The 24,579-nt window shown below is 36.4% G+C and overlaps 2 protein-coding genes across 7 annotated transcripts; both read left to right on the top strand.

The window, feature by feature from the left end:
- Positions 1-974: 974 nt before the first annotated feature.
- LOC143451466 (uncharacterized) lies at positions 975-5,734 on the top strand. 3 transcript variants are annotated; one of them, XM_076952039.1, is made up of 8 exons: positions 1,042-1,061; positions 1,226-1,391; positions 1,555-1,681; positions 1,907-1,970; positions 2,108-2,222; positions 2,361-2,432; positions 3,148-3,340; positions 4,960-5,734. In XM_076952039.1, the coding sequence occupies exons 2-8, from the start codon at positions 1,273-1,275 to the stop codon at positions 5,080-5,082; spliced, it is 813 nt and encodes a 270-aa protein (XP_076808154.1). In that variant the 5' UTR covers positions 1,042-1,061; positions 1,226-1,272; the 3' UTR covers positions 5,083-5,734. The 3 variants fall into 3 exon arrangements, with proteins under 3 accessions (XP_076808156.1, XP_076808154.1, XP_076808155.1); XM_076952041.1 differs by having other exon boundaries at positions 975-1,391; positions 1,555-1,672; XM_076952040.1 differs by lacking the exon at positions 1,042-1,061 and having other exon boundaries at positions 1,078-1,391.
- A 12,291-nt stretch (positions 5,735-18,025) lies between these two features.
- Positions 18,026-21,143, top strand: LOC143453294 (uncharacterized). Of its 4 annotated transcripts, none has more exons than XM_076954572.1 (8): positions 18,026-18,255; positions 18,662-18,906; positions 19,121-19,250; positions 19,373-19,442; positions 19,581-19,695; positions 19,813-19,869; positions 19,978-20,164; positions 20,660-21,143. In XM_076954572.1, the coding sequence occupies exons 2-8, from the start codon at positions 18,710-18,712 to the stop codon at positions 20,780-20,782; spliced, it is 879 nt and encodes a 292-aa protein (XP_076810687.1). In that variant the 5' UTR covers positions 18,026-18,255; positions 18,662-18,709; the 3' UTR covers positions 20,783-21,143. The 4 variants fall into 4 exon arrangements, with proteins under 4 accessions (XP_076810687.1, XP_076810686.1, XP_076810684.1 ...); XM_076954571.1 differs by having other exon boundaries at positions 18,642-18,906; XM_076954569.1 differs by having other exon boundaries at positions 18,026-18,269.
- Positions 21,144-24,579: the final 3,436 nt, after the last annotated feature.

Here is a 24,579-nt window from a genome sequence, read left to right as displayed (position 1 = left end):
TATAGGCGTTTTTTGTGTTTAGTTTATTCTATTGTTGTCTGTGGTCCTGCAAACAATATTGCCGTCAACATGCTTTGACCTGTGCTCATTACATAGTGTACTCACTGTTCTGTATATAGTTTTGTAATATTGCATCTTCATTAATTTGGCGGTGTTGACTATTATAGGCTATAGCAGGTCATCTTACCTTTTGTTCTCAAAAAGACATTTGTTACCTGCATTTTCCGCACTGCCATTTTTAACCATTTAACCATTTTTTCTGCACCGCCATTTTTTCAGTACCGTCCTCTTTGCTACCGCCATTTTCAATCGCAATATATAGCCGCAAATCGCAGCCATTGGCAGTAAACGAAAGGCATCTGATACCACCTGATGTAATGAACGTTGCTTGATGGCACAGATACAGTACAATTCATCGTCATTACCAAATCAAGGAGCAAACAATTTTGTTTGCTCATTCGGTCACTGGAAATTCCCTGCGTTCTTTTTTTGGTTTCGCAAGCTTGGATTCATAGTGGCAAACACACATTAGGTTGAAACGTTGTCAGTTGGTTGGTTGGTTGGTTGGTTGGTTGGTTGTTAAGATTTAAAGTTAAAGCTGTTGATGAACGAGCTAAAAATGAAATCAAGTTTGTCCATACAAAGTATAAACTGGCATTTAAATAGAACAAATTAAATGTCTTTCAGGAGTGAGGCTTGAAGAAACTTTTTAAGCTAAGGTTTCTCAACCGGGGACCATAGGGGCATTTTCCGGGGGCCACGAGCACATGCCTCCTCACTAGTGAATAATGCTGTAGTAGTAGGGAAGGCGAGGCAGAGCAAGAAAAACGTTTCTGACGTTTTCCTGCTTGTTGTGCAAAATTAGCGGCGATGAAGGCTACTGCACACGTTGTAGTGAAGTGAAAGGTGTTTTGCAATCAGCAATCTATATTTTTTATCGATGAGCAAGGAGCCACGGATTTTGAGGGTCACTGTAAGAGACCACTAACCATGAAAGGTTGAGAACCACTGATTTAAGTGAGATTTAGTTGAGAACCACTGATACATTAGGCAAGCGGCAGGTATGTTTAGGTTGCTGCACATAGGCGTACGAGATAACAATTTTATTAGCTTACGTCTTCAATTAATCACATAGTAAAAAGTCTGTTACATTATTTTTATTGTAAACTCATTATTAAATATGAAATTGCTTTTTTTTATTAATGATCATAAATTGTTGGTTTAGTTTTCGTTGCGTAGACATACGTGCATGCGTGTTGCGAAATCTTGGGAATGGAGTCGGAAGGTTTTTATCCGGAAGTTTTTGAAGATGAAAGAAGAATTTCACCTCCACCTCCCTACGAATCTATTGATCATGAAATCGTTGACTGGGATTGCAAAACTATTCACATGTAAGCAGACAAACGTCGAATACTTATCTACAGCATGTTTAAGCACAGTAATATGAAATTTTGAAGCCATGCATTGGATAATACAAAAACTGATAAACATTAGATCAAAGTTTTTTGAGCAACTTTTACATGCGCAGTTGCAAAATTTATATCTCTTCTACAGGCCTGCTTCGATACACGAAACTTGGGTTAAAAGTACCTTGTCCGACCCGAGTCGCTTGACAGAAATGGAAAGGAAGATAATACAAGATATGAAAGTGGACGACATAGATCTCTTTTTGGTGGGAAAGGTATTTTACTGCATAGTTTTCAAATTATATTACTAATAATATTACTATATTCTATATACTTTTCAAAGCATTAAATGCTTGCATAATTTATTTCCAATGTTGATTGACTTACACATAAAGCAAAGAAAATCTTTGTCAAGTACCTATATTTTAGTATAGGCTATTTTTAAAACATCGTATACCGTTCTTCCCATTATCTAATGCCCCGTTTTAATTATTTTGCAGTACTGGTTGGAAACAAAAGTTGAAAAGCGATCTAAACTACCGGCAGGCATTTCTCAAAGCAGTGGTAAAATTTGACTGTTAAAATTTATACAAAGTTTAATTAGCGTATCTTTATGATGCAGCAGTGGCTTTATTTGCATGTTTTCTTTTTTATCCTTTCACATTGAAACAAACATAGATGAAAACTCCATTATTTAACAGAAAATTCTTACAATTCTGATTTGGAAATGTGGGATTTTCCAGTTGGCAGCTCAGAGGATTTGAAACCTGTTTTAATCAGAATACCTTCTCAATCAAACAAACAGAAGCTAAGGAGGTTAATCCCTTTACCGTACAGACCCAATTTGATATGTTATTCTTTAGCTTCATATACCTCACTGCAGTGGTATATATATATATATATACTGCAACTACAAAAAAAATTTGTGAACTTATGCAAAATTTTATGACACAGGTGGTCTGATCCAAACATTAACCGGAACAGAATTCTTCCCGTGGTTCAGTTCGATGAGGTCAAAGTTGAGTGGTACGTATATAAAGGGAATTTTGTACAACCGTTTTGCGGAATTGGAAAAAGGCATTTTAATGAAACTTAATTTAATTAAAACGCATTACAACTGTTACATGATGCGTATAAGTGTCTAAGCCAAGGTCTACATCTGCTTTCACAGGGAACCGCCACACCAGTGTCACACTTGAGTGTTGGTGAGCACTTATATTTGAAAACTACACACAAAATGGACGTCGACTTATAAGCTAAAATGTAGAAGAGGAAAGGTCACTCATCATCACAAAATCACAGATCACAAGCATAGAGTAGAGAAAACGCCCTGTCACAAACACGAACTAACCGAACTGCCAGATTTTTTCAAAAAACACTTCAGAGGGAAACGATGGGAATTCGATACGATAAGAGGATGAGGCCGGCGGCGTTATTAGTGCACGTAACAAATACGACAAAGCTAATCACACTAGTACAAAGGGGCAAAACCTAAAATTTTGGAATGATAAATAAAATAAACCATTAGAGCACACAAGTAAAAAACAAACAGAACCGACCAATCAACAAATGACACAAAATGAATGCGTAAATACTAAAATAAACAGTGCCGAATTCCAACAAGCGCACATGCACAAATTAAATAAAGTATAAGAATACATATGGTGTAGTCACATTTGTTACAAAATAATAACTGTAAATGGAAAGGGCATAAGTTTATTTTATATATATATGTGCAAAGGGATCTTTACTCTGACGACTGTTACACAAATACAAAAGCATTCCCGCAAGAAGTAAAAGATATGCTGCCGCATGCTGTTGGCGATCGAGTTCCCATCAACGAATCCCCAAAGAAAATTCAAAAACCATCCAGCTACCACCTTCGCCGACACAGCGAAAGAGCAGAGAACGAAAACGGAAAAATTTTGCGCCAAGTAAGTGTAACAAATATGACTGCACTATGTAATATTTTTATGCATTATTTAATTTGTGTGTATGCACTTCTTCGGCACTTATTGTTTTAATGTTTACGCATTCATTTTGTGTTGTTTGTTGATTGATCGGTTCTGTTTGTTTTTTACTTGTGTGCTCTAATGGTTTATTTTATTTATCATTCCAAAATTTTAGGTTTTGCCCCTTTGTTCTGTTTGTCTTTTTTTCTTGCGGACTGAAATGTTTTATTTCATTTATCATTCCACAGTTTTGTGTCTTGCAGCTTTGTATTATTGTGATTAGTTTTGTCACATTTGTTGTCTGGACTAATGACGCCGCCGACCCCTCCTTCTATAATCCTATCGAATTCGCATCGTTTTCTTCTGGAGTGTTTCGAACTCTAGATCGTGTGTTGGTTTTTAAGTTGTAACTATGAGCATGATCCTATTTTATGGCAATTTGCATTGTAAGTGTTGTCTTGTCAACGCCTTGTGTTGTCTACAGTTTTTGAATATATTCATACCAACACTTAAAGTGAGTGGCAAGTCTAACAACAAGTTTGTCTTATACGAAACAACGCTATTAACTGTACATTCTGGTAAACATTTAAAAAAACTAATTTATGCTTAGGTAATTATCGGCAAAAGAATATCCCAAAACGTCTCATTTTTTGGTCTTCATTGTGTCGTAGATGAAGGCTCTTGTTATGTCATAGAGTAGTCGTAAGTTGCTTGACAACTTGCTGTTACTGTTGCTTTCCTTGCGCGGATGTCTAATTAATTAGTAATTAGTCGTCATATGAAGAAATTTGCAATGTGATGCATTGTTATTGAATGTATTACTGCTTTAAGCATAAAAAATCTGGGCGCAAAACAGTGCGTCCGTGAAGTTACGGTATCCTTTGCACCGTATAGGCCACCCATCAAATCGGTATCGTATTGGTTGCCGTGGTTGGGCTATAGGCTATCACTTACCAAGCTATTGGCAGTTAGAGCAACCAATACAGCCGTACCATATACATACGTGTTATACAGTAGGTATTGCTAAACTTATAATTTTTGCAAATGTTTTCTATGATTATGTATGACATCACAAGAGCCTTCTTTTACGTTACAATTAAGGTCAATTTTGCGATTTTCTTTTGCTTATTATTATCTAACCCAGAACTTTTTTTCAAAACTATTTTACCTGCAGACTATTCAGTGAGTAGTATTCTTTTATATAAGATCAACCTGTTTTAGACTTGCTCCTGAGTTTAAGGGTGACGTTGGTACCACGTCGGTTTACCATTAGTGAAGCTAAAGCTCCTGACTTAAAAATCCGCTTACACATAACATAAGATATCAAACAATTGCCAGGTACAGGCGTGCCTCAAATATGAAAATTTAATGCCTTTCTAAAGTTTATCGTATACTAGAAGTACTGTGTAAAATTTTCATTTGACCTTTAGATTGTAGAGTAAATGACTCGATTAAAACTACTTTGAAAAATACTTTGAGTTCTATAATGGTTTAGAACTTTAGATAGTTTAAACTGGTGTTGATCATATAATGTTTATATATCTTCTATAAAATGCATTGCCTCGATATGATCAATCTTAAGCTTCTCTTTTACTTTGCAGAAAGAAAACGTTTTCTGTATCCCGGTTTACCACATCAACAGCAGCTACCAAGGTAAAAATATTTCGTTTTGGATCGTTGGAAAAGAAAACAAAGTTTACGGGCCGTGTTTTTCTATTTCATGACAACGATTCGCAAAACGCTTTAACTGGTGTAGTTTTACATTGCTACTTTTGTACATTGGCCTATAAATGCATACATATCCAACTGATTTTGTAGAGTAAACAAAATTACTAAACTGCAAAAAGAATTAAACGCCCCACTTTAGAATATTAATTTAAATATGACTTTTCTAAAAGGAATACAGGCAAAGCCAGTGTTCATGTTTTCTCTTAACGGTTTAATTCTGGATTACAATGTCAACAGTTTGATAACAAGCGCCAACGAGTTAATCTTTATACTGCTGGCTGCATAATTGTGTCTGTGATGTAAACTTTTACTCTATGGGTCCTTTGTCGGTGTTGTTATCATAATGAATCGTTTAGTTTGCTTTGACTATTTACCATTGAAATTGACTATTAAGATTATATAATTATAATTACAAAGTGAATAAATTACAACATCATAAGTTTGCTTGCTTAAAGCGCCAAGTCATAATCCTTATTATAGATTGAATGCCGTTTGTTTTTTTTAATTCATTTCAGCTTGATGGCGATCTTAGTTATCATCTTCGTACATGTATTTTTTGATTGTATTTAAAGAATTAAGTTCAGTGCATACGTTATAACCATGGAGTGACTTGACGTCACACACATTAAACTTTGGCGAAATAATAAAGCTTGTGATATTTTATTTGCATGAAAAGGAATTTAATGAACCCATAACATTTATATACACTCAAAAGCGTTTTATCTAGCTTTGATATCTGTCGCAAAAGTGTCCAATAATTCCACTTTATTGTTTAAGAACAGCTGTACAAATGTTAATATGGTTTTTAAATTAAACCCCAACCGAATGTTTAGGCATACCATAAAGTGTCTATCGACAAAGACATGAAAGACTATAATATAAGGATCTATATGCAAATATCAGCCTCGAATATTAAAAGGTGTGAATGATTGAACATCTGGACAACCATGTATTTTTCCATCTCTGCAATGGGATCACGTGAAGTGACCGTGAACAAATTCACCGGCGACAACTGGTAGTGGACAACTGACCGGCAACAAATTGGCCGGCGATCAAATTAACCGTGACGTAAATTGGCCGGCGATGAAATTAACCGTTGATAAATTGGCCGGCGATCAAATTAACCCGCGACAAATTGGCCGTCAAAAGGTTAAAATTCTAATTGACTATCTAGTCGCGCATCAGCTTTAATCCCAGCCAATTTAGTATGTGTATTGCAGTCAAGGTTGCCACTCGTAGAGTTTTTTGGCCCCTTGTAGGGTGTAGGGTGTACTTTACATATCATATACTACCATCAACTTAAACACAATAATTCAGCACTTGCACGGTCAATTTACCTCCCGGTCAATTTTCATTCCAGTAAGTCTGTTCCTGGTTAGTTTGTTCGCGGTCAATTTACATCACGTTCAGTTGTCCCCGGTGAGTTTGTTCGCGGTCATTTTCCCGCGGTCAAATGTCATGGAACCCTCTGCAATGAATGTCAAACCAATTGAACACTTGAGATTGCTTTTAGGCAAGTCACAGTTTTAATCCAAAAGCATTTGCGTCAATTAATGTAAACATGAATAGTGATTCCTTAAGGAGACGACAAAAATGAATGCTTTATAATTTTTTAAGATTCTCACGTGAGCCTTTAACAAAAACTGTTTAGACCGATCGTACACTCATACTGCATAGTGCAGCATATGGTTGGTGTTTTTTTTCAGCCAAGAAATCACCCAAAGTCTATAGCATTCAGCGGCTGGCGTGTTAGAAAGTCCCAAGTCGCATGCAGTATGTACCGTGCATACATGCCTGTTAGCTTGTCAGCTGTTGGCATATTAAAAAGTTTTATATTATGTATATTTATTCGTAAGGTTGTAACTTAGTATAGTTGATGTGCATAAAAACTAGATTTATAAAGCTCAATTGTCTCTTTTCGTAAACAAAAATGGTTGAATAACTAAATAAACAAAACTCACCCAGTAGTTAAGGAATTGGTAACCATCTTAAGCCGATTTTAAGATTGGAAAATTAAAGTTCATCCAGTGCTGGCGTAAAGCAAAGCATTTTGTATCTTGATGCTATTTTAATGAACAGTGGAGTTTATTACATTTGTATTCGTAAACTTGTAACGCAACATTACTTTGTGATGAAAAAAGGAGTAAACAATTTATTGAAAAGTTGAGATACGTCGTTTTTGCAACGTTTCACATATGAGTGACGGTAACAAACTCAGCAAATTTGATTTGGCAAACAAGTGTGTTTATTAGTGTAAACTTAACGAATGTTTGCTGTGGGACAGAACCGTTGTACCTGGGGAATTACACCGTATATACTATGCAACAAATTACATATTTATTGTTCGGATTATGTCTGTCACCAACATAGTTGACCTTGAAGTTTTCCATCATTTTGATGAGGTACTAACCCAGCAAGTGTTTACAGACTGTAGCAAAATATATTTTCGGGCGCTTGACTGATTGCTACAAATATTACAAGTTATAAAATTTTTGATAAACTATTGAAATGAGTTTGGCTGATAAAGATCAAACCAATGATGACGAAAAGTCAATAACTTCATTTTGTGTCGGTCGTCAACAGGTTTTGATCATATCTTTTTAGTCGCAAAACAACTACTTTGTGCACCCAACTTTGCTTAGTTGGTTTGCCATTACCTTCAAGATGATGAAAATACTTGTTGATTCAAGAGTAATTGTGAGTAGGTATATATTGCGATTACAATGTGATCAACGTTGTGAATACTAGAGTGACTTTTATGCTAGACCTTAACCGTCAAAATGTCTGCAAGGGCTTTAAATTGCGGTTTAACAATTTACAATCCACGACAGTTTGACAAATTTTATTGCAAAGAAAAAAGCTTCAAAAGATTGCAAACAGAAGTCAAAGGTCCTTTCTGAATAGGGTTCACCTGGTCAGGAGGTTGCAATTCCAAAGGAATAAATTTTAAATTTTAAACTTTTCAGAAATATATTTAACTGCATGGTATTGGACATGTCACACAGCAAAAAAAATAATGAATACAAATTTGTATAGCAAGGCAAAGTTTAAAGAACCTGTATTATGTTATCTACCTCCCAAAGTGCTTTAAAACGGAAATAACCTACTTATCAAGCCACTTGATAATAACAGTTTGTCTTGCCAAGCTATATACTGAACTCAATCGCTCGACGTTAACGACAAAACCTCGGAGTATACATAAGTTACATTTTTGTAACTGTAACGAAATGAATGACGTGTTACGTTTTTAAAATGGACCAATCTTCTTTTACCTTAAAATGAATGATTGTGTTAGTCATTAAAGTAATGTTTACTACTAATAATTTAGTGACACAACTCAAAAAATGGTGTACAAGCTTTGTATCGTCGCACATAATTTTTTTAATAACTTGTAGACAAGGTTCATATAGGCCTAACTATCATAATTTATTATAAATTTTAGATAAGACTTAAGAAACAACTAATTAAAATGATCAATCAAAAGGACAGCCATGTACAAGACAAGTACCCTATGTTGCATCGTTTTTATTTTCCAAATATTTGTCGTTCCTAAAAGACTGTGGTCCACAACTAATGGCTTTGTGCTGTATTTGTCGATAATTATAATTAATTTGAAGTTTACACTCACAAGTAATATTTTGACGTCTTATTTATCGACTTGTTGTTTTTCAAAATCTGTAAAAAAACTGCAATTGACGTATTTAGTGTAACAAGTTTACAAAATGTTTTGAACTGTTAACTAACCTGTGTGAGGTTACTTATTTTGTGAATTATTAGCAGTTGGAGTTGCCTACCTGCAAGGTTTAGGATAAGTTCATAGTTTCAAACAAACTTGTGTAAACTTGAATAAATTCAGACAATTTGAAATATTGTTGTACAAATTGAAGTACGCTTAATTAATGTACATAAAATAAAATAAATTTATATAATTTAGTGAACTTATACAAAAAAATAATTTTTATAAAAGTGCAAGCAAGTACATTACAGCCGCCAGCTTACACAGTCTAAAACATTGGCGTTCACTTTGTCCAAACAACGATCCCGAGCCACCACCCCACTCTAATTGTTAATGTATAATCGTCTGTAATTACACGATTTGTTCCGCTTGGCCAAGCCAATATATTACTGGTAACGGTTTTACCTTTTGTCCAGTATGCCTTGCCATAGAAATACACCTGCAGCTAGAAAAACCCGTCTCAGCGTCACCATCTAAGCTTTTCAACTTTAAAGGGAAAATAGAAAGCCATAGTTATTAGTGCAATATGTTTTCGTATTTGACAAAATTATTTATCGTTTTAGAAGAGTTGCAACAGATAGCCTGTTTCAACATCTCGTAAGATGTAAATAAAAATTACCCAAGCATTCTTTTTTAAAACGGAAACTATGTATTATAGGTATACTATTGTTGACTCGTTGAAAGTTATGACAAAAGAATTTCTTTTTTTGATCGTTGAAAAACGAAGAAGCATTAGTATATAACTATGTATTATTATATAAAAGGGTTAATTTTAGTCTGCTTAAGTATAAATGCAATTAATATATGTCAATTGTAGCCCTACTGACAAAATGTATGACGAAAAATATCAAACAAAGTTGACATCACAAGTTTCAGTAAAACTCATAGTCAACCGTTATTGTCAAGTCAAGGAACGAAACAACTGATGTTTGCTTATTTCGTTATTGGAAATCCCCGGAAACATTCTGTTAGCTCTGCAAACTTAATGGCACAACTATAGCACATAAGCTGCTTACGTTTTTGTGCTTGTGCTTGCAGTGCGAAACTAGCGGCGCAAAGGCTATACAATCTCCGCTATTTATTCATGAGCAGGGCCACAAATTTTAAGGGTCGCTGTAAGGGGGCCAAAAACTGTAAAAGGTTGAGAACCAATGATTTAATGTAATGGATTTGTAATAGTCGTGCTAATATACATTGCATGAGTAAAGATTTGACATCAAACATGCCATAATTGCGACCCAAATTTTAGGCAAGTGAGCAAATAATTTTGCTATATTCTGTGTATGTACTACTTCTTGGCCTTATATTCAGCCAGTAGCAGTCATGTGCTGTACATATATATACGAATAGCAGTTGTTAGCTAAATTTTATTGCACACTCAGCCAGTAGTTTGAGTTAAAGTAATTGTTTATGACCAACTTAATCATTTATTATGTGGAAAGGATGTGAACGTAACAAAGTGGAAAATGTGATGTGATGATTCATTGTAATGCAATGAAATTAACTTGAACAGTTGTGCAACCCTGCACTAGAGACTACACTACTACAGTATATTAATTATATCTATCTATTGCTCTACTATCTATTATCTCTACTATCTATTACTTTATAGTATAGAGTTATAGACTATAGAGCAATAGAGAAAGAAAGCAAACAATAGATGACAATTTCTCGGAATGTAAGTCCGCCATAAATTACGTAGGTGATTCAGTTGATAATATAGGCCTAAGTCATTTTGAAAAATTCCGCTCGGGCCATGCAGAACCTTCCCGCGGGCCACGGGTTGGACACCTCATGAACTAATCAAACACAGTCTTTTTCATTATTGGCTCGGTAGGGCAAAATTGAAACAAGTTCTAATTGATAACAGCATATGCACTAATGTAGGAAAAATGACAAAGTCTAGAAGGCTAAAAACGTTAATGGAAGTAGTGATGGTATTGATCTGCTGATGACAACTAGCACGGCCACTAAACTTGAAACTACATAAAACATCAACAGGTAAAAGCTGTAAATCAGCGGATAAAAACAGAAAACCCATTGCAAACTAAACCTATCTTAGGCAGACCACCACTTTCTAGTGATCATGGTAACAGTGTTGGGCGTTGGTGACGAACCGTAGCTTGTAACACACAACTGCATGCCGAAGGCGATCTTTGAAGAGATACGATAACATTGCTACTTGCTGCGTAATTACCGTAAAACCTCTATTTCACCACCATGGCGCTCTATTTTTCAACTCTTGTTTAAAAGTGGCGTTCTATTAGAGGTGACGTTCAATTAGAGGTTGGCGCTCTATTTTTTGACTAGCTGGTGAGAATTATCAGTAGAGACCTGCTAATACAATTCCGCTGCTAAAAGTGGTGTTCTATTAGAGGTGGCGTTCAATTAGAGGGAGGCGCTCTATTTTTCTACCCTTCTTTAAAAGTGGCGTTCTATTAGAGGTGGCGTTCAAATAAAGGTGGCGCTCAAATAGAGGTTTTACGGTAAATGTTCTTTGTAAGGTACGTCCACAGTGATATACAGAAAGAAGCCATTGACCACAGGTAAGAAGTGGCGCTGTAAGGAAAACCTTTTCGCATAAAATTGATGGATCAAAATCACTGTTGATGGAACACTTTTCAACCAAGTAACGAAATTTGGAATTTATGCAACTGTTCTAATCTTAGAAATACGTCAGAAAGATCAAATCGGCAGAGATTGCAACAAACATGTCAAATCTTAACGTTTTAATTTGCTGTTTTTAACGGGTTGATCATAATTCATAAGTCATAACTATCCGTCTACACTCTACAGCATAGGTGTCAAACTCCCGGCCCGCGGGCCACATCCGGCCCGCTTTACAATAAAACTTGGCCCGCAATGCTATTTTATACATTGAACTATTTCCGGCCCGCGAGATCATTGTGCAGTATAACTTACTTTTTTCAAGCAAGAAACAAGATTATAACAAATCGCACAATATAGCAGCACAACAGTTGCCTCATCATGCGATAGAATAAATCGATTTATTCCCAGCCAAAACCGCCAAAAAAACAAAAATTTGGTGCTGTTTCGCTGACTGTTCCAATTCATGTACTCGTGTCACGAAACGTTCAATCAAGTTTTATCCTTACGGCCCGCGGCGTTAAATAAGTTTTGAGTTTTGGCCCCTGGTGCGATTGAGTTTGACACCCCTGCTCTACAGTGTAAGCCAAGTGACAATGCACATGTTGGATGCTTATTGCTTTATGGTTAGTGGTTGGCAACCACAGGTTATAGTGTAAGATGGAGAGGCAGCTTGCGTAGACAATCAGTTACCTTTGTTACAGATTTTCTATTGCCAGGTCCTTCTCCACCGCTTTCACGGCCCACTCAAAGCCAACAAGCCTCTTTTAACGTAGTGAGATTGTATTTCGATATCAGATTAAAAGCACTCCACTCCGTTTTTGGGGCTTGACTTACGGTGCACACGTTTTACAATCAAAATGGTAAAATATAATAAAGCAACCAGGGCAGTTCTGAGTGACCAACATCCACGACAGGTCCTCTTCCTAACCGCCCATACCACGACTGCCATGAAAGCCACCTTTTTCTCGCCAGCTCATCTCTCCCGCCCGAAGCCCATGCGGGAAACCAACCGAAAACAGGACACGTATGAATCTGCACTGGACCACATCGAAACACTTGAGGCGGTATAAACAACGTGAAAAAACAGTGGACAAGCGAAATCAATAAAATCAGATCATCAAGAGAAATAACAAACAGAATAAAAGTTAACTGATAACTAAAGATAACAAAAGCGTGGGAAGATGCACGAAAAACAAACAAACAATAGTGCGAAATATTATTTCGCCACACCTTTAAATCGTAAAGGATAAACTGGAAATAAAGTGTGATATATTATTATACGGTAACTATACTTACTAATGCGCAAATAAACGCCACATAAATTGCATCTGTAATTTCAGATAAAATGAGTAGCAACAACACCTATGCTATATTATAGGATCCATTACCCGATCTCCATAATACAATTCCAAAGCATGACAACAACCTCACATGAACATAGCGACGCTGCATAGTCTTTCCAAATGTATTTATTGCTACGACAAGAATATTTGCATGTTTTTATGTCCCGTATAACTTTTGGTTGTCGCTTTCGCTTTTTGATGAAACTCACCTGCAGCTATAGTTAGGCTTGTTTTGAGAAAAGCAAGGGTGAACAAAGGTTTCTTTCTCTCCTGTTGTCATGTAAATATAATCATATAAGCATTGAGCGAAGTTTAAGGTTCTGCTTAATAAGGCTAATGTTACAGCTAAAATCGCAGAACCACTATTCGAGTAACATTTAGGCTGTAATACACGATATTGTATGCTGACCAGTCATCAATTAGAAAATTCTGCTTATTTTTTTCTTATAAATTGAATTGCTGTACTTTTATAGTTTGCAAGTCGTGCCGTATAATGGGGGAAAAAATTGACGTTCGACGTACGTTTTTCAGCCTGGCTGAAACAACCTGTGGCAGATACCGAATAAACTATTTCTTTGCAGTGTACGCATGCAGTAGCACATAACACAATTTTCCCATACTATATCGTATCAAAATAAATCGATACTGCTGTGTTTGAATCATAAGCCAACGTATCTTTTTATCAACAAAGCTTAGTCTATACAGAGCAAGCGGATAAACATATTTTGCCTTTGTGTATTAGTTTGGAGTAATCGAACAGACGAACCGGAATAACTGAAGAAAATAAATTGCGCAAACGGACACGCCTTGAGTGGACCAGAGTATTATGAGCAGTAACTAGAAACGTATGCCAGAATGTGATTAGAACAGTATATGCTTTTGTACCTAGCGGTTTAGCAAAGTGCTGTAGGAAAAAAATCGCTTATTATTATATTTGCCAGTGTTGTTGTGCGTTAGACAAACACCATTTGCAACAAAATGAAACAAACCTGTTGGTAACGCTGGCCAATACAGTCTGAAATTTCAGCATATCGTAACCATACACTACTTATTAAGGCTGCGCAGTATTGACAATCAACATAATACTGCCTTTTTAATTGCCAATATTACAATGGTTTTATTCCCTACGTATGTGGTGGCATGTCAAAATAACGACAAATAATTCGTCTGAGAAATATCTGTAACTGAAGCGTACGTATATGCATTTACGCTGTTGGAGTGTAGATCATCACAATAATAGTCATAATTTAAAACTACAAAACAGATTAACTTTTTTATAATTGTCTTTCACTGCATTGCAAACTGATGTAGTTACAAGCTTAAAAAAAAGGAATGTAAACTTACTACACATAGAGCCCATGACCTTGCCAAAAAGCGCCAAGTCAACATGTTAAAAAATAGATAGAGCTGAAAGTATAACATGGTTTATGTAAATACAATACGTTACTTTGAACCGCTAACTGGTAAGGTAGAGTAGACTGTAGAGTACAGCACTTTATTAGCTTTTTACGTCATTGATCTGACGACCAAGTTGGAGAGTCGGCACTGAGCGCACCAGGTAAGTTCACCCAATATCTAGCTAACCGGCACAACAAGCACAATGCAGTACTACAGGCAACACGGTATCACACCTAAGGGGTGCGAGAAAATCATTTAAAGCGTCCTTAGAACGAAATGTAATTATTACGAAAATTCATTTGTCTTTATCTGTCCACAAGGTCGTTAATCCACATGATCAGACCACAGCTGTATTCAGACATGCACCTTGACTACTTTGGACAATTCCAAAACCGCGTTTGTGATGTAATAATACACAATGACTACACTAGTAAATGAGGAGAGAGCGTATACTGCTTGCTCCTTTGCTTTTAATTCTTTCTGATTCAGTTGTGGTTTTTCTGTTGTTGTATAGTTTAGTTAGTACAGTAGTGCAGTGGGTGTATTTTATTTCGTTTGCCTTCTTTTCGACTACCACCACGTTGATTAAAACCTAACTTCGACTTTTGCCTTGTGTATTAGGCAAATTGATCCATAGCTTTTAGAAAAATGTTATTGGGGTTCATGACCCAAAAATAGTTAAAAAAACACAGGTTTAAGGTTAGATATAGGATTTGAATTGTTAGAAGGGAGACGGTTGGAATTTTCGAACATAACCAGGTATAACACACACGAGTAAATAGCCTTATCCCAAACGCCTAGGCAGGTTAGTACAGTGCTCACCAGGTTAATTAGTTTACTTCATTATGAGCAGCTAGTACGAACTTATCTGATAGGTGCGTCATAGGCAGTTGTTAACACGATTTTTTGTCCTGTTATCCCAAACGGCAACCAAAATAATAGGTGAACAAAGCAATTGTGCTTGTAAAATTACAAGTAACTCCTCAACTTACGAACAATTTACGTTCCGAACGGCCGTTCGTATCTTGAATTGTTCGTAAGTTGGTATTGTACTTTAAATTGGTGTACAGTGCTATATATGTCTACCAAACATTCGTGCATCACATACGTAACATGTTACTTAAGCTGTTTTCTTATTTTAAAGACGCAAAAATAAAATAAAAACGCAATTGTCTCTAATCGTTGCATTGTATTCACATGAACATACAAATACAGTATGTTATGGAGTTACAGCGGTCCACCGACGTTTGAGTCGGGGTCAGAGTGGGAAGGAGTGTCTGAAATAGCATGCTTGACTTTAATTGCCCATAAAGTATTACATTATGTTCCTTGATTTCTGTTACCTTTAATCTTGTGTTCTACCGACATCCTTCTGATTGCCTTACTGACTAAGACTAAGGTCATTCGATTAAACCGGGCCTGCACAACATACAGCCTGCGTAGTGTTATTATCCTGCATAACATTTTTCGGTTTATTACTTCGATTTTAAATAAGTACGGACTTGCTTGTGTTTTGCATGATCTCATATTATTGCTGTAATAATTAATGAAAACCATCCAAGCTTTGTTGTATTGTCTCTGCACAATGCGCATAGTTTAGTCATTTCATTTTACATCAGAACATTACAGTGCAGGCATCGCCGCAAATGTATTTTGAAAGTCATTAAACTCAATCTGCATTTCACGCATCGTATATTCTGCTCTCGCACTATTTTTCTCATTGTCTAACCCGTAGGGTCATGCCAGGACGGGAGTATCTCTCGTGCACCAATGAGCAAATTATGAATGAACTTCATCTTGATGATTGGACGTTTAATGCTGTATGCAGTGTCCGCGGTTAATATCGTAATGGGTAGGCCTAAATACGAAACTAAACGTTCGTATCTACGAATATTCGTAAGTTGAGGAATTACTGAGTATTCTAATTGTTTGTGGTCTAGTAATGCCCATTGTATTAGGCGGCAGATAAAAAAGTTCCTTGAGCACTGTACAATGTTACAATTTTTTCTCTTTCCCTGATGTCAGACAAAGGCAATGGTGACGTGTCAGTGTGTCTTTACTATTTGCTCTGATGCTTATTGGCATTGCTAATAAATCGCTCATGTACTTGAATCCAGAAATTTGAACGGGTTTTTAGAAACTTATTGAGATGCGTACCAGTACTTTCTAAAGCAATAAAAATGTATTGTATGAAAGAGTTTACTGTAAAGCTAAAAGTGATTGCCATGTGCTATTCTTTGTACAGTGTGTTGTATGACTGGTTCACATGGCAACATAATCTTGCAACCAGGATAATATTAAAATTTCCATATCGCCCTGTTATGTTTGTGAAGATTTTTATATCTTTTTAGAATGTCTTTTGTCAACATTTCTATCCGGTTTTCAATTTATACTGTGGGCTTACATAATGGAAATCGATATCTTCGGCTTATAAAAAAAACGTACATAGGCTTGTAATGCTATGTTATTTGTACTAGAATTTTATCGCTACGATCAAGAAATGCCAAGAGTTAAAAGGAGGCAATGGTTTGGGGCTTTGGCAGTAGTCTGGCAGAACTAGGCCAACTGTACCACAGAAAATTATATCACAATTTAAATCGTTTGCAAAAATTGGCTTGTAAAATTCAGTATTTTTTTAGGACATTGGTAGATTAAGGAGGGCATGTTTTGGTTTAAACTGCGTGTGAAGTGGTATGACCAATCTTGGTATTGACAACAAGACAAATCGTATACAACATGTTGTATTTGCATCCATTACACAGAAGAGCCTGGACGTTAATTAAAATTTGTTTATTTAACTCCAGGCAACAGCCTTTAGGCTTGTCTTAAATTAAATAGCAACATTACACAAAAAGCACTCAGTTGCGAGTTGAGAATTTTTAGCATTATAAGGTGTCCTTTGCAAACATGTTGCTATTTTTGCTTTAATCGAGATCATAGTTGCATTTCGAATGTTTACTGGAGATGTGTTGAAAACGAGGAAGCCTCAGTGGTTTTAGGTGTTCACAAACCCGAGATTCATTATCAAGTTTACAAAATTTGCTGTCAATCAGCATCAAGTTAGTTATTTTCACAATTATTTTGTAGTGTGCTGACTCTGTTTGAAAATTAACGTCAGTAACGGTTAGTTTTTCTCCGAAAAAAAAAAGTGAAAAAGTCGTCTAAGCGTGTAAGAGATAATGTACAAATATAGATAGAATCTTTTTCTATGAAATTTTTATGTGCATCGTGTAGCGGCTGTAGCCTATACGTGGTAGAAACAGTGAGATAGTGGTCAGCTTGAATCAACTACAACCGATTATTCGAATGCAAACTTCCTCTTTTTCCATTATTTGCTGCCAGCATTTGTTTGCACAGTACTCGCTGTGGTCGCTATGGAGTTCATATGTGGTGTGCAGAAGGTCACGCGTATCACGTCGCTCAGTTTTTCGGTTCCTTTATTTCAAGAACCAACATTCCTGAAACTGAATTTATGTGCAACAAGCGCCAATATAGCCTACGCGTTACACAGTACTAGTTTATGTTCATGAAAGACTAATCTCGCATTTTTTGTCTGTCAAATGCCAAACAAATATACACCAAACGTCAAAGTTGTGGACATGTACTCTGGACAAATTAACAGTACAACGGCGTTTTGCTCAGATTTAAACACCTTTGCTTTTTATTTTGATATCATACGTTGGGGATCGACGGGTACCCACCAACTTTAATTCAAGTTCTTTCGAACTTGAGCTTTTGTACATTTCCACCTGCAGTGTTTATGCTTCACTCAGAACTTTGAGCTTTCCGTCAACCGCAGGTTTTAGGAATTTCCCATTATAGTTTTAAGCAAGTTTTGTTATCTTGGCTTTGTTAGGTTGCTCGTAATGCTTGTACTTGTCGTAATTTACAGGTGTAAGATTGATCCGGCTATGGCGGTTTACCAAACACTATTTATAACTGTGTTGAAACGTAAAAGAAACTATCGTTGACAAAGAAGCGCTTATCAGACAGCTAAAAGGTCTACGGGGGTTACTTTGGTTGATGTTGTTTTTGGACGCAAAACACCAAGGTTCCAGCGTTATTGAAAACAGCAAACCGAGGTATACTCACAAAGGTAACAAACCCAACCGCCGGTAATATTTATCTCGTATACTGAGCTTTAGTATGAAATTATAATTTTAATAGCCATATACGACACGTGTCTGCGTCATGTACAGTATACAATAGTAAAAGCCCATTCATAGCCTAGCCATAAATCGATTGCTATACCTGTATAGTGTGTAAAACAAGAAAATCCTAGGCTTCTTGGGGTCAGCAGCTGTAGCGCGATAAACATAAAGTCTGGTTTAAAGTGAACAAGTTTGATGAATAATGTGATATTATATATTTAGATGCGCAAATGTGAAACTCCTTTTGATTATATATAAATAATATGCTGCAAAATAGTGAGTCTGTTTTAATCACACAATGTCAATTGTACATGCAGCTATATGCATTTTCGTAAAGATTTTGGCCTATATCTGAAATCTTGATCTGCACCAACAAAGAAGCTGCATGGCATTTTCATCTTCTAATCAAAGATTCTATGATGTGGAGGAAAGAAGATCTCCTCCGCCCTCCTATGAATCCCTGTTTCCTGAAAATGTTCAACATACTTACCAGGTACCTTCTCTCGTACAACGGCAACACAACCGAAAGAACGCCGCAGAGGAAAATCACCATCAGCGAATATTCACTGTACATAGCGGCAGGTGTGAAATAGTTATAAACAGTAAAAACTGCTCTCATACCACAATAGAGTACAATCGTATAACCGTTAAAAACTTTGTGAAACTTTTATTGATTAAACAAAGCTTGTCATTACTGCGTGTTACTAAAGCATGAGAAAAAAGTAAATAGCATCAAAGCACGAAATCGAAAATCGAAAAACTTTAACATGCTTAATGAAAATGAGATTTTTTACAGGCCGCGTCTTTTTACCCAAGAATGGGTGAAACACATTCTGTTGAAACAGATTTCCAAACACAAAAATCACTACCAGAGGGTGATTAAAGATATGAATGTACTACGGATTTCCCACGTTCTCGTAACGAAGGTACCAAGTTGATTGGATTGTGATTTTTATTTTAGTGAGAATTGTTTATTTGTTTTTTTTTCGCGTAATCATCAATAATGCAAATGGCTTAAAATACGTTAATGATCTTCATGTTGTTGCAGTTTTTCTTGGAAACTATCGTTGAAAAACGAACTATTCTACCAGGAACATGCACTCAGTTCAATGAAGCAGGTGAAATTAAAATCTACAAATGGCAGATATAAGGAATAGGCTTCTACGAACCATGCTTTCATTGTAAAAAATTAGCTAATTGCTTATAGGATGCGACTAGTTTTTTTAGTTGACCAATATATTTTAATAAATATCCAGAACACGTTAAAATAAATCGCAGGAACCTGTGGGACTTGCGTATTGATCATTACAACGGTTTTCAACCTTCCCTGGTAAGAATACCTTGCCAAACGAGCAAGAGCAGATTAAGAAGGTGAGCATGCTCAGTTAATTATTCTTGTTATAGGTTCAGAAAACCTTGTCTTTAAAAAAAAACATAAATTTTGATTTGGTTTCATTTTCTCATGCCTGATGCTGATATTAATTGTAGGCAACCGCGCACAAATTGTGTTCCAACAACGGAGTTTACAGAATTAAAAGTCGAACGGTAAGTATGTAGCCTATAATTGCTTGCGCTAAGAACGGCAACAAAAATATGTTGCATAAAACTTGTTTGTCAAGCGTTCAATGACGTTCTTTTATAAATGTCTGACAGGGAACGATACTGGGACGATTGCTACTCAAATACAAAAACATTTTCGAGTGAGGTGAAAAAAATGCTACCGGATGCTACGGGGGACCGTGTTCCTTTTTCTCAATCTCTAAAGGAACTTAGAAAACCGGCGCAATATCATCTTCGTCGGCATAAAGAAAAGGCAGTTGGTGGAAAAATTATTTACCAGGTAAAATATATGTTTAAGTGCTTTGTGTTATTTTGGTGTGTGCTGCCTTTCATGTATAGCTGTATATAATGGGAATGATATGAATGAATGAATGGAATAGAATGATATTTAGTTAAATTTTGTATGTTATGTATTCGTTTTATTGTAAAAATTAGAAAAAATAACATTATCAAATTCAACACGTTTTCAAATTGGCTTGTTTTGTATAAAAAATATTGCCAGTATTTACAGAATATTATGTGGCATACTAACGAAGTACCATCTGCTCCAAATTTCTTGAATTTGAGTGTGAGAAGCGAATTCTTTTTGATAAAATGGAAACACTCGAAAAATATTAACCTAACGCTAATAGTTTTGCCAGTTCTCAAGAACGAAATGAATTTTAGGATTGCTGGCCAGGCGAAATCTACGCTAAAACGACAGCAGATACATTCTGTACTGCAAGCTATACGAAACACATAGTCATAAACTATAATGCAATTTATTTCTGTACAGAAGCAAAGCGCCTTTTATCTACACGTGTACCAGGTTTTTTGTGAATATGATGGTTACGACACCTCATTCTGGATTGTTGGATATGAAAACAAACTTTATGCGCCATATTTTCCAACGTTCTGATTTCGTGTAATTTTTACTACGACTGCATTTTGAAGTGTTACTGTAATCAATGTTTTGTTATTTTGGAAAGTGTTGTGATTACAGGACGAAGATTTCACTTAAGATATGTGTGTTAATGCTTACCTTAGAACATAAAGCTTTCGATTTGAATATTCAACGCATTTATGATTCACTATTGTTTGTGCAACGTCTTTATTGTGGGTTTGTGCTTTGCGTTCTAGATATTTAAAGTAGCTACCAAGTTTACTGAAGTACAGTATAACAATATTAGTACTGTAGAATTTTTGGTCAACCTAGAAAAAATTCTTATAAAGACGTAATATATACTGTTGGAAAGATAATTTTATCAGCTTTTCAATGATGGGTTTTGTCATTTCTTTTACCTTGGGGAAAAAAAGTTATGACCAAAAACGTGCCAAGGGGTAAAACACTATTTTGCCTAACATTATAATACAATTAAGTTATAAGCTAAAATACGATACCTTCGTAACAGAATACAACACCATAAATTGGAATATTACTATCAGCAAAGCAAACTAACAATAGGACAGCAAAAAAATAAAACATAACTTTATTAAGAGGTATTTATCACACGTTTAAGGGGGTAAAAGTTGACCGAGACGGAGATAATACGAGAGATTTCACCGAAATAAAAGGTTTTTCTTTTATAAGCAAGGTCATGTAAGCAACACATAAAAGTTATCTAAGACGTAGTGAAGATGTATTTAGTTAAAATGCTATTTCATAGGGTATTTTGTTACAAAAATACACCAAAAATCTGTACACCCCCAGTCCTGGAGTGCCAAAAAAGCCCGGTCTTGCTAGGGTTAAACCAACTGTAAAGATGTAAAAACGATATTTACAGTTTTAAGTTCTAATAAAATATAAACACATTTCAATCAAAATCATGCAAACGCATCCATAAAATGTCTCTCTTCTTCTCCCAATTCGTCATCAAACACGACTGTAGTATTTGTGCATGTCATTCCGCAACATTCCTTGCATGACGATGTGCATGTTAAGCCCGCTTTTCGACAAGAGCAGCGTCTGTTACATGATCCCTTGCAGCTACATCGAATGATTTTCAAGACATTTTCTGGTGCAGCAGCTATACATCCGTCATCACTGGAGAAAACATGTCATCTTTCTTTTGCCAACCCCATGACAAGGGTTTCAAATCTGAGTTGCTTAAAGTTTTCCAAACTTTCAGCTGGTGATATACTCTGAGGCCGTGGTGATATGCAGCTCGTGGTGATGGTGGAAGGAAAGCTGGATCAACGTGAGAACGATTAGACATGACCATTTCCTCGTACTTCTGTTTCCTGATTTGCGATAAAGTATACGTAGACGAGTTTAAAAATTCGAAGAACCGTATCGAAGCCCTGCCAACTTGGTCTGGAGACACGTCGTCTTCGTAGAAAACATCGGCAACATTTCGCAAACTGCTTGATTTCAACTTCTCAAATACAGATATCTTGCCGAATTTATGAACTGCTGAAGTTGTATCGCAGCCCGTAAATGCATGAGCGAATAACAAGTATTCCAAAACAATAACATCTACCTTCGCAATAATATCTCTAACTCTGTAGCACTGTCTTTGCTGGCAGTTTTTCCCTCTTGTAATGTTTGTCAAGAAGATATCAGGATAGTCGCGGTGCATAGCATGATGCACTAGCAAGCAAAGGACGTCAGTATCGTCGGAGTACACAGTTACAGGTGTCCCACCTACCGAATCAAAAGCAACTTGAACGATTGTTGTATCTGCATCACTAGGGCACAAATGAACTTTGAAACCATTCAACTCCAGTTGTTTCGATAAAGCCACCACAAATCTTTGTTTGTTTGTATAGTTTGAGAAAAAGATGTTCCTTTCAGTTGGGCAAGGATTTTGATTATTTAATTCAACAGTTTGAGACGTCGTACCAGAGCGTTTTTGATGGGTCGAATCTTTGGTTGACACCCTGTAGCCATCAAAAACGATAACATTGGCGCGCAAATGCTGAAGAAAACTGATGTACTTTTTGAAGATCTCATGGAACTTCTCATTCTTCTTCCAGTCACAACACCACAACAAGGCACCGCCATCAATAATTTTTGTGGAGTCCGGTTCTTTAGTCATTTCAACTTTGTCCAAGATGTGTGACTTTAGTTTTGATTTTTGCGCAGTTCGTAGAACTCCATCTTTGAACAGTGACATTGGGTACGGTGATAACTCGTAGAAGAAGTAGTCTGCAATTTCGTTTTCTGGCTTTCTCTCTATGACAACAACCAATCTCAAAAAGAGTATTAATGGATCAATGGTGATAGTATCATGGTCAATTTTCACACGGGAATAAAGGCTCTGTATAGCACGTATTTGCTTCTTCCTCTTGAAGGAATAGCTGGCACAGGTTTTACCATCAAGTTCAGCTTGGATAGACGCCCCTATCTCCTCAGCTCGGTCACAGGTCACACTGTTGTTGTCATCAACCAACCCTGAGTCTAGAGCCATAAGCTGAACTCCAACTTTAAATGGATTGTGTGAACGAAACCAGGTTTGTACTTTTTCAAAATCATCATTATCACGTTTGATTCTTCCAGCAAATGCCTCTTTGTGTTTATCATCAGAATTTGACAATGACGTGACTGTACTGAGTGCATCTGTCACTTCTGCACACCTGTGTATGGTTTTAGTCCACACCCTTAATACATTATCGGTGATGCCCTTGCCGATGACTCCGCCTTTTCCTTTTAGAGATTTCATGAGAATCTGTTCAATAGACAAATCAGTCCAGATTCCTGCCCATTGTTTGTTAGAACGCCTGACGGTGTGATTACCGTACATAAATTGCTGGTAGATATCTGGGTGACTTGTTTCCAATTCTGCAACTGTTTGAAGATACAGGCGACATGTTTTTGCATAATTGTTGTGGCCTGTGGCAGCAAATGGGTTCAGCATGCTTTTTGACGCAGAAATGTGTAGTAACCAGTCGCTTGTTCTCTCTGCTCGAATAAACTCCTGCACAACTGAAACGTAATTAACATAGCTCAACCACAGAGCTGATGTACGTGATTCCCGTGTGAGCTGCTCCTTTTTTTCCGTGAAGAATGCCATCATCTTATGCCCAATGTTGTCATTATTATGATCAGAAGGACTGTCTGAGTCATACAATTTCTCCAAGGCACTCTGCTCTCCGGGCGCCAACTCACTCCAAAATTCTTCCAACATAAGGGACAGAATAGCTGCTGCGCATAACAGATGACCTCGAACAGCGCGGGAAAATGCGTTCCCAGTAAACATGTGCCCTACAGTTACAGGAACGTATACTGTTTCAAGAGCACTTCTCAAGCCACTGCCTTCCATAAGGGAACCAATTGATCCCAGAAAACTCATAAGCTGGTGAAAGCCGCCCAATCGAACAAATACGCTCATGTTCTTTGATGATACAATGTCGTATGCTTTTACATAAAGCTGTTGGTCGAAGGTGCCCCCCCCGTCTTGCTCACTCTTAATCCCTGAATCAGATATATAATTCTATTTTTATTTTCATTTATACCTTTTGCATCTATATCCTGCTTTTCTGTTGATAATTCATTAGTTTCTAGCCTTTTGTTCATATTTTTATGTTAAATTTTTTTCCCTAATTTCAATTTTTACCCCTTGGCACGTTTTTGGTCATAACTTTTTTTCCCCAAGGTAAAAGAAATGACAAAACCTGTCATTGAAAAGCTGATGAAATTATCTTTCCAACAGTATATAATACGTCTTTATAAGAATTTTTTCTAGGTTGACCCATTTTTAGACCAAATTCTACAGG

Source organism: Clavelina lepadiformis, chromosome 4 (assembly GCF_947623445.1).
Source record: "Clavelina lepadiformis chromosome 4, kaClaLepa1.1, whole genome shotgun sequence".
Classification (NCBI taxonomy): Eukaryota; Metazoa; Chordata; class Ascidiacea; order Aplousobranchia; family Clavelinidae; genus Clavelina; species Clavelina lepadiformis.
The sequence above is the reverse complement of the archived record's forward strand: the minus strand, read 5'-3'. Positions and strand labels throughout refer to the sequence as shown.

Excerpts from the sequence above, each read along its gene's own strand:
- LOC143451466 (XM_076952039.1), top strand. The coding sequence starts at position 1,273 with ATGGAGTCGGAAGGTTTTTATCCGGAAGTTTTTGAAGATGAAAGAAGA. Across the intron at positions 1,971-2,107 it reads AGGCATTTCTCAAAGCAGTG|AAAATTCTTACAATTCTGAT; the intron begins GTAAAATTTGAC and ends ATTATTTAACAG. Across the intron at positions 3,341-4,959 it reads ACGGAAAAATTTTGCGCCAA|AAAGAAAACGTTTTCTGTAT; the intron begins GTAAGTGTAACA and ends TTTACTTTGCAG.
- LOC143453294 (XM_076954572.1), top strand. The coding sequence starts at position 18,710 with ATGGCATTTTCATCTTCTAATCAAAGATTCTATGATGTGGAGGAAAGA. Across the intron at positions 18,907-19,120 it reads TTCACTGTACATAGCGGCAG|GCCGCGTCTTTTTACCCAAG; the intron begins GTGTGAAATAGT and ends GATTTTTTACAG. Across the intron at positions 19,443-19,580 it reads CACTCAGTTCAATGAAGCAG|AACACGTTAAAATAAATCGC; the intron begins GTGAAATTAAAA and ends ATAAATATCCAG.